At 40.7% G+C, this 13,306-nt stretch overlaps 1 protein-coding gene, 1 non-coding gene and 1 pseudogene across 2 annotated transcripts in view; all 3 read left to right on the forward strand.

Annotated features, from left to right (window-relative positions):
* The window catches only part of CEP295 (centrosomal protein 295), a 71,777-nt gene that overhangs the window by 48,235 nt on the left and 10,236 nt on the right, over nt 1-13,306 (forward strand). Inside the window, exons 18-23 of the mRNA XM_006018637.3 lie at nt 3,039-3,145; nt 4,189-4,330; nt 6,423-6,662; nt 8,610-8,764; nt 9,052-9,217; nt 12,507-13,180. Of these exons, the coding sequence (XP_006018699.1) occupies nt 3,039-3,145; nt 4,189-4,330; nt 6,423-6,662; nt 8,610-8,764; nt 9,052-9,217; nt 12,507-13,180 (1,484 nt within the window). The remainder of the gene's footprint in view (nt 1-3,038; nt 3,146-4,188; nt 4,331-6,422; nt 6,663-8,609; nt 8,765-9,051; nt 9,218-12,506; nt 13,181-13,306) is intronic.
* LOC112549437 lies at nt 3,797-3,880 on the forward strand. The gene has a single exon (XR_003092845.1). It is a non-coding gene; the product is annotated as a small nucleolar RNA U2-19 (small nucleolar RNA).
* Nucleotides 10,478-10,701, forward strand: LOC112549442 (annotated as a pseudogene).

Genomic DNA, 13,306 nt, shown 5'->3' on the forward strand with positions numbered 1-13,306 from the left:
TGGGGGGTCATTTGTTTTGGTTGGCATTTTCTTTCATGTTTTAGGTTGAGCAGTTTCTCACTTGGAATTTTGTCTCTGGAAGTAAGAGTTCAGACCATTCATTCCCAGCTTATCACTGTTTCCACTGGACAAATAAAATCCTATGTATTCTTGCCTTAATTTTTAAAAAATATATAAATACATTGTCACAGTGTAACAGCCAGTATGTTAGAGTACAAAAATCTCTTATAGGAGGCTGGAGGCGGTGTGAGACAAAGATACTCTATTGGTTAAAAATGTTTCTATTGCTATCCTCCAAATACAATGCATTTTAATGACAGTCCTGTAACTAAGCAATGAGAGAAGGTGAAACTCCTTTTAACCCCACTGAAATTAGTAGTTAGTTCGGCTTAGAGCGATAAACTGATGCGTTCATCATTTGTATTAATAGTAGAAAAACAAATGTATTACTGCTGTAAGTAATAAAGCAATTGCAATTATGGAATAGCTTTAAGCCAGAAGGGAGCATTTGATCATCTAGTTTGATAGCCATAATGCACGCCATTAAATTTCAGCAAGTTCTCCCCGTATTGATCCCAATAAATTGTCATTGGTTTAAGTGTGTTATTCAGAAAGGTATCTCATCTTGATTTGAAGACTTCAAAAGATGGAAGAGAATCCACTGTTGTCCTTGATGATTTAATCCAGGGGTTGGCAACCCTACAGCTGGGATTGTATCTGGTCCACAGAGAGGATGGCAGTGGGGGAACCCACAGCACTTGTGGTACAGGGGAAATCAGAGGCAGAACAAATTGATGTCAGCCAGGTGACAGGCAGTGGCCCATGACTCTTTGAAGGTTGCCAGTTCCTGGTTTATTTCAGTCCACTGTTCAAAATCTGCATTTTATTTTCCATTTGAACATATATGGCTTCAACTCCTGATCATTGGTTCTTATAATGTGTCTCCGTTAAATGAGAGCTCTTTTGTCCCAACATTTTCTACCTTTGAAAATACTTAATATACTCTATTGAAGTACATGTCCTCAGGATGGAAAATAGGCTATGCCCCTACCCCAACTATTGACTTCCCTGATATAAAGCATGCTCATTAACTACCCAGAAAGTACCCTTCAGTAAGGCTCATCTGCTTTCTCAGAACACCTTATGCATCTGATAGTGACCTTGGAATGGACAAGACCTAGTCAGATTAGAGTGGTTTTGGAAGCTTTGAAATGACAGTGACTAAGCAGTTAAGCTACAAAGTAGACAGTAAGTCTGACAATCCTGTGCTCTTAGGTATTTTATGTGCATGACTGGTATACAGACAACAGATATATTATAAACAATACACATAGTGGCATACAGTTAAGCAAACTACACATATGTGGACTACATTGTGTATGTTAAGAGATGACTTGATTGACATTTTCTTTTTAATTGAGCAACTTGTATCTCATTTTAAAGAATTCACTCTCCATCAAATAGTTTTTGTAGGTCTCTTCTGTGCCTTTAATGTTTACACATCCTTCTTAAAATTTGTACACCAAAAATGTATAAAATATTCCAATATTAGTTGCACTGTCGCATCTCCAAAGACTTCACTAGCTCTTTTGCCACAGCATTGCACTGGGAACTATATTGAGTTTATGCACTATAACCCCTACATCCTCTGTGAAGCTGGTGCTTTCCAATTTCCTGTTCTGTATGTACTGTTTACATTTCTTGCTTTGAAGTAAATATTTTTTACATTTTGGCTGTATTATAATGCATTTTGTTTTAACAGTCCCAACTAACTGAGAGATCCGGATTGTTCTTTGTGACCAGTCTGTCCTCATTGACCATTCCACTATTTTTTGTCTAATACAAATTCAGTCAGCAGTGACCGAGGAAGGCAAAAAAACCCAATCTGTCCCTGGGATAAAAGTTTTTCCTGACCCCAGATGTAGTGATCTGACCCCGAATCGAGGGACAAGACCGTCTCTAGCCAGGAACCTGTCTTTAAGCTCCAGCAGGAGCATTGGCACGCTCCAGTCAAAATCCCCGTCTTTGGCTGTAGCTAACACCCAATGCTTCTGAGGAGGGGCCAGGGAAACCCTGACACATGTAGCAATGGAGGGTGGGGGGGCTTCTCTAATTTCTCCATGTCCTTTTTTAAAATGTGGAGCCCAAAACTGCACACTTATCTGGCACGATTTGAAAATACTTAAGTTCCTGCACACAATCAAGTTTTCTTACTTGAAAATTACTACTAGAAAGAATGTTTGAGCAAAAATGTTTTAAATAGAGCTCATCTATCAGAGTCCCACCTTCACACAAACTTTGAAGGCGCTGCCAGCTTTGAAAATAACTTTTTCAAATTTAAGTCTGAAGCTAGTTTCTGGGTTGGGTTTTTTTCAGGCACCAATTTGATTTGTTGTACTTTGTTATGAGAGAGTGTGGAAGCCAAAATCTGGTTCTTCCCATTCACTTTTGGAAGCCAAAACTTAAATCAGGGTACAGTAAATGGGTAATGTTAGGCAAAAGAAGTTACTTGTATTCAGTAAGTGGACTGACACTAAAAAACCCATGGTTCATTCTGCAACACCCAACAATAAATTTCCAGTTCTCAGCCTTCTAAGTGACATTTATTTCATAGAATAGAAGGACCAGAAGGGACCTATAAGATGGCGTCCAGTCCCCTGCCACGTGCCAGAGGCAATTGGGCTTAAACAAGCTCAACGAGGTGCCTGTCCAGCCTCCTCTTGAACGCCTCCAGGGATGGCGACTGCACCACCTCTGCTGGTTTCTTTAGTTTTTGGTGGTGTGTTCTTCTGGAGAGAGAGCAAGCATGGCAATTTGAAGTCAGAGAGGCTGGTTATGAGAGCTGCGCTGTGTTGTCAAGGGAAATTGCTGTTCTTGGAGTAACATAGTGGAGGAGAAAGCCTTTTATAGGTAATAAGGAAGAGAGAAACAGAAGTCTACAAGTTACTTTGCAGTGGTAGAACTAAAAGGTATTGTTGCCATCTAGTGCTCAAAATGTGGTAATGTTGGACTTTTAACTCTTGTAATTTTGTGTTCAGGCCAGTCCCAGGATTCTGTTATACCTCAAGATTCACCAGTTTTTTCTGCTAACACTGGAAGGGGAATCGCTGCAGATTCTGGGTTATTTTTTAGCCCCAACTGTACGGTCAGTCATAATGTATCAGGCTTTTTAAAATAATCCTAGAACATAGTAAAAAACACATGCTGTATTCTAAGGTTTGTTTGTACTAATTGGAAATATGAATTGAAGGTGACCTGCAAGGCATGAGAGGTTCTTCTACCTTACTTTTTGTTAGTTGTGTGGATTTATGCACACATTTTAAATAGAAATTCAGGTTTGGTTTTCCTGAAATCTTTAGAAACATGAAGTCCAAGAAATCTGACAGAAATTCCTCAGTAATTAAGGGTTTTGTAGTCAGATTACATCTTTTTCTTTCTTCCTTTTTTGTTAACAGTTTTTTAACTTGCATGTTGTAGAGGAGGAGGAAATCTTCAAAATCTACAATACTTTTGTCCTTTTGCAGTCAAACTGAGAGCTAACACTCCAGCTTTTCTGGTGGCATCCACTAACAAAAATAGAAAAGATGAACCATCATATTTCTTCTCTTAAGGGTTAAACCCAAGCTCTATATATAGAGATATAATTTTCATAAACTTTCTCAGGGCACATTTATGTAGAATTAAAGAAAAAAAAACTTAGTAGTTTTCCCATGCTGGTCACTTTTAAAATAGTCATAAGAGATTTCAAATGCTGTACTCCTTTTCCTCTGAGATCTGCTCTTTTATTATTCAAGTAGATCTGTGATGAGAGAGAGCCAAATCTGAGCACCAAAAGATCAGCTGATCTACATGGTGTTATGATCTGTGTACAGTTCTGGGAAGCAGTGTAACTGAGTGTTTGTGTATTCAGGGAAGCAGCATAATTGTGTGTGGGTGTGGATGTGGGGTGTGTGTGTGTATGGCAGTGGGGTGGGACTTGGAGAGAGTGTACGTGTGGGAGAGTGTTGAGTGATCTGTTATCCTGAGCAATGATGAGCCTTGTTTTTTGCCTGATTTCAGATAATGAAGGCTTCTACACTTGAACTGAGCTCAAAATAAAGTGTGTGGTTCTTGTATTCAAAATAAGTGTTAACTAGTTTGAGTTAACTATAACATACAGTACTAGCTTCATATGTTCTTTAACCCTAGGTAGCACTTTCTGGAGTGCCGCCCAGCAGTTTAAGTTCACAGGCTTGCCTACAAGAGGCAACATGCAATTTGTCTTCAACAACAATTTCCACTGGAAGCTTTTTAACCAGCAAAAAGTTGGACATAAGTCTTGCTAACTCTGGTAAATATTTTTTTTAAACAGAACTTGCATATTCTTGCAAAATAGAGCATAAAGTGTAATGGAATGGTTCTTGATTATAGTTTTATTCAAATCCACTAAACTAAAACTAGTAACATCTTTTCTGCTATTATGATTAATTTTGGCTAATGCTACTCTTAAAGTTAATTATGTTGCAGCTGCAGCTCATTACAATCCTTCACCTTTTCAGGCTGGCAAAATTGAAAAAAATTCAAAAGAAATAAATTATAAAACTTTAATATGTGACTAATCTGTGCAAATTGAGTTACAGTAGAGTAGAGATGGTTTCTTGTACGTTTCAGAAATACCCTGAAGTTTTGGTATGGTGATTTGTAAACTTCAAGGCTAAGTACAGAGTCGAAAAGCCTGAGGCTGAATTGATTCAGTCTTTGCAAGTTAGGCTGAACTGCAGAGATTAAATTGAAACAGAAGTGAACAGACATTTCCCTTTGATTCAGGAAATGCAGCCACATGCCTGCAGTGGCTCAGGACAGAAGCAGGGGTCACTAGAGCACAGCTCTCTGGTATGGAGCCAGCATGGACTATGTTCACTTCCTCTTCCTGCTGCCTCCAAGGTCTCTGGGATTTGCAGTCCAAAATCACAGCAGCAGGACTCTGTAGGTTTGCTCATCACTTCTTCTTCCTGCTTCCAGGTACCTCTGGGATTTGTAGTCCACAGTGGCAGCCAGCAATAAGCTTGAGCGGAGGAAGGGGTGTTTAACCCCCCTCCCTGGCCCCAGACTCTATTCAGGGTTTGCCAGAGGGTGGAGGGCAGTCCCCTTTCCCCCCCCACCCCACCCCACCCCACCCCCACCCCACTGTAGACTGCGCTACATCCCTAGCAAGGCTGGGGAAATGCCTAAACATGTTGTGTGCTTAGTAGCAGGAAGAAGCTGTTCTCTGGCACCAGCTCTATTTTCACACTTTGTGATTGTGTCCTCAGCAATAGTCCCATGTCAAGGAGACAGTACAGGCATAGCCTTAGATTCTTTCCTTATTTCCTATAAAGGGGAATATTTCTTCTCTACATGAATAAGGGTATTTAGGGATACACTGAAAAGACTGAAACAATATGATGCTGTGGCAGTGGGGGCCACTCTAAGTACTTAAGCTACACACAGAGATGGCCTTAGAGAAAATGGCGCCCTGGGCAAACTTGTATTTTGGTGCCTGCCACCCTCCACCCCCTTGTCAGTGGTGCTACTGCAGTCAGGACCAAGGTGAGTAGACTGGACCAGGAACCACCATACCTGCACATGCCCAGCCCAGCTCCTGGGTAATGGCAAGAAAGAGGCTACATGGTACAAACTAGTCCAACAGCCTCAGTTCTAATTTTGCTATTTTAGTATTTCCTAAGGCTTAACTATCTACATTCTTTAATGTTAATAAGCTTCATGGAGCATTGTGTAGGTGGGTATCGCCATTTTAGTGGCAATTTCCAGAAGTCTAAGTTTTATTGTGGGGAAGAGGGGGGATTTTTGAAAGAAGTCATTTTATATTTAAAAAAAAAAAAGTAGTTTAAATTGTTTCAAGGCAGCTAGTAAAACAAAAGTTTTCTTTTCCAAGTAAGTTCATTTAAGTGTTTTACTTGTAACAGGGCATGTCTACGTGTCTACATGTGAAATTAATGTGATGCACATCACACAAATTTATTGCTCCTGGGTGTCACATTTACACGTGCACGTAGGACATGGCATGTTGAGCCAGAGCAGAACATACCCAGCTAACAGAGGGTCTAGGGTGTCAGCCTGCCAGCCCAGGGCTGCTCTGACCCAGCTCAGCATGCTGCGTAGGGGCTGGCTGGGGCATGAGGGTGCCACAGGGCAGGACTGGCTGGTGGGCAGCCCCACACTATAACACCCCTCATGCCCCAGCCAGCCCCATCAGCATCTGCATGTTCATTGCTGCACGCTAAATAATGCTGGTATAGGATAGGACCTGTGTTTAGAAGTAGTAATCTATGGCAGAGCTAATTAGTACATGTAGATTTTACTGCAGAACTAATTAGTCTGCTCCGCAGTAAATATCTCATGTAGATGTACCCACAGTGTGTCAAACATAATTTATCTTGCAGGCTTGTCTTCAAATAGCACAGAGGATAGGATTTTGCGAGAAACAGCGAACAGCCCTTGGAACTCTTCAGCTTCTCCCATGTCTACCGCTCAGCAGGGACAAGGGGATTCCTCTGAAGTTTCTGAATCTCAGTTGGCTGCAGAAGAAAATGTTGTCTCTAAGAGAAGATCAGTTCAGCGGATAATAGACAAATATACTAAAGACTTTAATTGGTTACCTGAAAACAATGCAGCATTCCATGGTAATGAACATTTTTTTAGACTTTCTTAGTACCAAATTTTAGAATTGTACAGTGAGAAGAAGTTTGATATGAAGGTGCTTTAATCTATATTTATTTGACCTCCTATTATGTTCTAGGTTAGTAACTAGCTTGCAGGCACTTTATTTCCTGTCCCAGATGAGATTCTTCTCCCTTTTAATTGAGGGTATGTCTGCATTGTATAACTCAGTGCAGTATTAGGTACCAGAAGCAGTCTAGCCACAGAACACAATGTAGGTCAGGGGCGGGCAATTATTTTGGGCGGAGGGCCACTTACTGAGTATTGGCAAGTCATCGAGGGCCACATGACAGGCAGCCAGGGGCAGATCATTATTAGTTTTCTAAATTTTTTTAGGGCCCCACGGGCCGGATAGACTGGACTGGTAGGCCACATCTGGCCCACAAGCAACATTTGGCCACCTCTGATGTAGGTAAACAGGGTAATTAGTCTGGGGAGCAGGAGGGGGAATGGTATTCATGGTTCATGCTACCATGGTTATACTGCTTCGTGGTACCTGAGATGGCTTGTGTATTTATACTGCACTGTGTGCACATGTTGAGAGAAGTGGTAGGCAGCCCTTGGAACTTTTCAGCATTGCACAGTACAGACATCTCTAAGATCAGGAATTTATTTATCTGATGATTTGATGTATATGTCCAATGTATTTGGTTTTGGAAAATACAAATTAATATGCTTAATAGTAAAAATGAATATTGTAAGCTGAGCCTGTAGTCAGGTGACATGGCATTTTTTTTTTTTTTGGACCAAGAAGTATTTTATAAACACCGGATTTACTTGATTAAAAGACTGTTTCTTTTCCCCCATTTAATATGGGGGAAGAAAGCCTCTCTCCTTAGAACTGAGCTACTGCCTACCTCCTGCCACCTCCTGTACCCTTGCTGTTCCTCCCCTGCAGCCTCACACCCATACTGCACACAGGCTCCCTCCTGGTCTGTCCTTTCCTCCCACCCTGCCACGTTCCCCCTTACCTTTGGTCCGGTGCCAGCAGACTCCCTGCTGCCTGCAGCATAGAGCATGGTTCCAGCCTGGCCCTGTAGCAGCAGAGCCAGCTCCACACTGCTGTTATAGGGCTGGGCTGGAGCTATGCTCAGTGCCCCAGGCTGCAGTGGGGACTGCAAAAGTAAGTGGCACAGCAGGTAGAGGGTAGAGATTTTTCAGGGGGAGGGAATGAGAGGGCAGGGACCTGAGGCTGCAGGGGGCAAAAGTAGTATGGAGAAGAGAAGAGGAGGGTGAAGCTGTGGGGAGCAGGCACAAGGAGGGGCAAGTGGGAAGGGGAGCAGGCATCAGGGGACAAACAGCATACCACCCTTACCTCCACTCTGGCTACCCTCCCTACAACCTGTCCCCACTGCTCCTCTCACTGCCCTACTGTGTGCCTGACCAGCTGCCTCTCCCACTGTCTGTCCCCTCACCGCCTGCAGTAGCAGGGGATGAATTTAAGACAATTCTCCAGTAATTAGATTTACTACATGGAAAATTATAATAAATGTATACATTTTCCATGTGTAGAATCTAATTATTGGGAAGTTATCTTAAATTCAGGGACATGTTAGATTTGAGTAAACATGGTACTCTGCTTCCTAGAAACAAAATACAATACATGCAAATAACAATAATGAAAGTAATGCATGAAAATAATAACATGGTTGTGAGCTGCTAAAGTTATAGCTTTAGCATTTTTGTTTTAAGTTGTTCTGCCCTGGGACAGGTTTCAAAGCTGATTCAGCACAATTCTGTTTCTTGGGTGTTTGTATATGGATGGGGCAACATTAGTGTCAGTAACATAGGTAGTAAAGATTTGGTTTTAAACTGGGCAAAAGTATTCGTAAATGTGCATTAGATAAGATCTAATTTACTGCATCTGAGTATGGGAGCCAGATTTACATTTTTTTAATATTTTTGTTAAGCTCCAGCAGTTGGACTTGATTTGTCAGATATGGAAAGGCATTTCCCTCACTTCCATCGCCAGCTGTTTCAACCTTTGGAACAAAGTCCTGACTTGGATCTCTCATCTTCCCTTTCTCAATATAAAATTTCTCAAGACAGCAAAGACTGTAGCAAGGTATTACATGGAGTTGGGTTTTTTTCCAAGAAGGAAATACTTTCGTGTTCAATTTTTATAGGGTTGTAATCTGTAAGATTGGAAACTTTTTAATCTTCTGGCATTTAAAGATAGGGACAAGCTTTATTGTATGTAGAATTAGCAATACAGTTTACCTAGAAATGTGACATGGAAAGTAGAAATTACTGTTTAAGTTTTTGTTCACTTTTCATATTTCAAAAAATATTAAACCTTGAAGAACTTGAATATTAATCGTGGGTTTTTTGTGGGGGCGGGTTTCTCACTAGAGTTCAAGTTTCTCAACAGAAAGTCAAGACACATCTACATTTCTAGAAACCACAACCTCAAGCCGGAAAATGAGAAATAACAATCCACGTTCTTGTCATGAAATGAAGGGGCTAAATAAGGTTTCATTACAAGCAGAGGAATCTCTTAAAGAAAACATTACTCTGGGTATGTGCGCTGTTATCTGAACAATAATGTGGCAGTGGTGTTAATATCTAAATATAAAACTTTAAAATTGATTGATCCACTAAGATTAGTAAGGCTGCTAGCTACTAGTGACATGTACCCTTTTCTCTGCAGGGTCTTAGACCAGCTCTCAGTCTGTACCTCTCTGCTGAGCCCAGGGCTGCAACTACAGAAAGAAGCTTCTCCCACTCTCTCCTACCCTGAATGCACCCAGCCCCAGCAATTAGGCAACATAGAGCAGTACTATGTCCAGTAGTGTTTTAATGAGGCATACAGATCAAGCTCGGATCTGCAAAGGAATTGATGTGGTGACACCACACATCATACCACTTAACTTGTGGGTGCCAAGCTTCTGGGTAGAATTTGTAAACCAGAGGAGGTAGATGCTGAAGTTCCCTGTAAAATAAACAGCAAGAGTTAGGCATTTGAGGAATGAGATTCACAAATCATTTGTGATCTGATCTTAGGCTTGACAATTTTCTAGTAAAACTAAGTAAAAAACTCTTACCTAACGAGGTAAAAGTACCATATTTACTTGAATATAAGATGACCCTGGATATAAAACAACCTTGGATAATTAGATTCTGTATATGAAAAATGTATAAATGTGTTTATAATATTCTAGATACAGAATCTAATTATTGGAGGTTTGCTTTGACTTTGTCCCTCCCCCATTGATACAGCAGGGAAAATAAATCTGGGTGTTCAGGCAGCTCCCTTGCTCTCTGCTCCCTTCCCTGCCCCAAATTCTTTCCCCTGCAGCCCATTTACCCTCTCCTTTTTGTAAGACCCTGCTCTCCCAGACCACGTGGAAGTAAGGGGCAAATTTGAAAACACCGACCTTGTAATAAACTTAAACTTAGTTAATCGAAAATTGATACATTTTATCTTTGTTTTGCAAATTGGTGCCATTTTTAACAGAGGTACTTCATAAACATGCTTTTAAGTAGCACTTGAATACTTATTTGTATGTAGTACCAACTTTTTTTAAATTTCAGTTCCAGGGCCGAATCAGTTCCAAATTAAGTTCCAGATACTTGCTGGTGGTAGTACCACACAGACTTGAACGACTGAGCTCTGCTCAGTTGAAATTTGGAACTTAATTCAGAGTTAAGAACTTTCTTGAGCCTCTCTTAGTGCTGGCCTGGTATTGCAGTACCTCCAGGCCTGGTGCTCATTCCCTCCTGGGGAAGTAACTCCCTGTTTGGTTTTTTTTTAAGGGCCACAAAAAAAAAGGTTCCCATCAGTATCTTAGCCTTTTGACTAAGATCAAGAATTTTGGCACCAAGGGGAGGGTGTCAGGGCTGGCTCTGGTCCTCCTGGTACCAGTTCCCTGCGGAGGTAACAGACCCCTAGTTTAAGATTCCATTAGCATTTTTGGCACTAGGGGAGAGTGTTGGAGCTTGTTCCAGCCTCTCCAAGTGCTGGCCTGGTATTGCAGTACCTCTAAACCTGGTGCCCCTTCCCTCCTTGGGGAGCAACTGCCTGTTTTGTTTTGCTTTGTTTTGTTATTTTTAAGGGCCACCCAAAAAAAATAAAGGATTCCCATAAGTATGTTTGCCCCATGCGGGCTCTGTGTTTTATAGTCATGCTCCTTGTTGGTTACATTTAATCAGCTTCTTCGCTGGTTCCTATTACTGAGCATGTGTTGCTTTTGACAGTACTTTAATAATAGACAAAGTTTATGTATTTAGTGAGGGTTCCTTGTATGTGAGTGGAAGATGAGGGGCTTTCTTCCTTATGTTGCAGAGGTGCCAATACATGGTGGCCCAAGGGCCCTGGCCCCCCTCAGGAAGAGGGCTGTCACCTGAAATGCGCAACACTTTCCACATGTCCATCATCTTAGGCCCCTTCCCTCCCAGCAAAAATAAGTCAGTAGCTGTGCTATATTGATTGGGGGGAGGCAACCTCGTTTTATATTTCAGTAAATACAGTAGTTGGTCTTGCTTCTCTCACTGCTTCTGTGTTGCAGAGGTCCCAACGTAGAATTTGCAATTTTCAGTCCTCAGACACAAAATATTCTATGGCATAGTTGCCTGCAGTAGTAGGGAGACAGGATATTGACCCGCAAGATCCCTTCTAGTCTTGTGTTTCTATGAATGATTTAAGGATAGAGTATAAGCTCCTAGTTTTAGATTTAACAATTTAAATTAGCACTTTGAGTTCCCTATCCCCCAAAATAACAATTATTTTTGTGCTGAAAGTTATACATATCATGGTTTGTTATTTGCTGTAATTCCGGCCATTGTATAAGGATTTAAATACTAGTAGAGGGGACTGCTTTCAGAGTAGGTCAGTTTTGAGGCCCCTCATCCAGTCTTGTTTTAAATTGTTTCATTTCTGATTGAGTTTATTCTTATAGACTTCAGTTTCGTAACAGCCGTTGTTTGCTGTGGGACTTCTATGTTCTTTGACACAAGCAAACCTCTGTTATTTTACTGAATAAGGGAGTATGGGATTTGGCTCTAGGAGTAATATTTTGAAAATTGTTTGATGTATAGGTGTCTGTACAAAGTGAGTTTTGGATTTAGAGAGCCTGGAGTATATAGTTACCTTGTTTAGAGAGAAGTGGACTTGTACAGTACCTGCTAATTTTAAAAATGTTAACTCCCCAAGATTCCCCCTCCTAAAGAAACCCTCTCATCTGTTTACAAATAAATATTCTAGTATTGAAATACTTCCCAATTCAAAATAGAAATGATATTGGTATATCTTTTCACCTTCCGAGCCTGTAAGAAAACCTTGCGATTCACTTTGTATATGTAGACCTTACTGAGAAAAAATCATATCACAGTTATTATCTGTTACAGTTGACTTTAATATGGAAGAACAGTCCATTCTGATTTGAATATATTCTATTCTGAAGATAATATACTGCACCAGTAATGATGGTGGGTTTTTTGCTCCTTTTACAGAGACACTGTTGGGAAGACTTATGACAATAGTTCAAATTTCTGTCATTGATCATTGTTTCCTAGGGCTAATGAAATGGTGTAGTCCCACTGACTCGTGTGTAGTTGTGCTGAGTTTCACCAGTTTAAAGAAAGATGGTTTTCTGAGAGTATTTTAAGACTTTATTTTTAGATGCAGATGCCTTCCTGAAATAGTATACTGTAATAAATTCATATGATGATTGTGTCTAAATGAATTTACAGTATTTAAAACCATGTCATCCTGTCTGCCTGGCTTATCTTATGCATTTAATATGAAGGTAAAATTAGTTGCTTTCTAGACGCTGGTTTGCTTGAATGCATCTGTATTTATTAAACAGGTTCTGAAGAATCTTTTCATCCACTACAATTGGAATCTACTCTGAATGAAAATGGTCAGAGTGCTGAAAAAACAGTAGACCTTAGCATTGTACCTGAAAGCTCTTCTGAACAAAATCCTGAAATAAAAAATGCAGAGAGTGAGAGGTGCATTTCACTTGTTGGAGACCAATATGAGGAGCTGAGGAGAAACATCGAAAATATTAATTTCCAGTCTTCTGTGGAAAGCCTGCGAAGTCAAAGTCAAAGTTCACTGGAAGAACATAGTTCATTTGACCAGCTAAATACAACACAGATTGCAGTAAACAAAACTCCACTGGCTGAGCTTTCTTTTAAAGAGGATGGGGAATTCGGAGCCTTGTGTTTTGATACTGTGACACCTGATAAATATCAGGAGCTTACTAAAACCCCAGTTATTGCAAGGGAAGCTAATACGCTGGTGGAAGTGGCTTCACAGCGCAGCACAAATGTAGCAGAGGAAGAGCAAGGCTTTTTAGAGGCACAGATGTCCTGCAGTATGTCTAGAGAAACTTATTCAGAAATCTCAGCTATCCCTGTGGAAGCTACTGTGCAAGAGAGTGATCCTGTACTGGAAATGCATGAAAAACAAAGTCCTCATTCAGTGCTTACAATAAGTTCAGGCCCTTGCTTGTCACAAGCCTGGGTGCCAGTTTGGGTAAGCTGCACAAAACAAATTTTACTTTGTTTAACTGCATTCACACTTAAGGCTATTACTCCATGCTACAATATTTTCTCACAAATTCTGCACCTTCCTTCCAGCCATCAAAACCAAGTGGGATAA

This window comes from Alligator sinensis, unplaced genomic scaffold (genome assembly GCF_000455745.1).
Source record: "Alligator sinensis unplaced genomic scaffold, ASM45574v1 scaffold116_1, whole genome shotgun sequence".
Taxonomy (NCBI): Eukaryota; Metazoa; Chordata; order Crocodylia; family Alligatoridae; genus Alligator; species Alligator sinensis.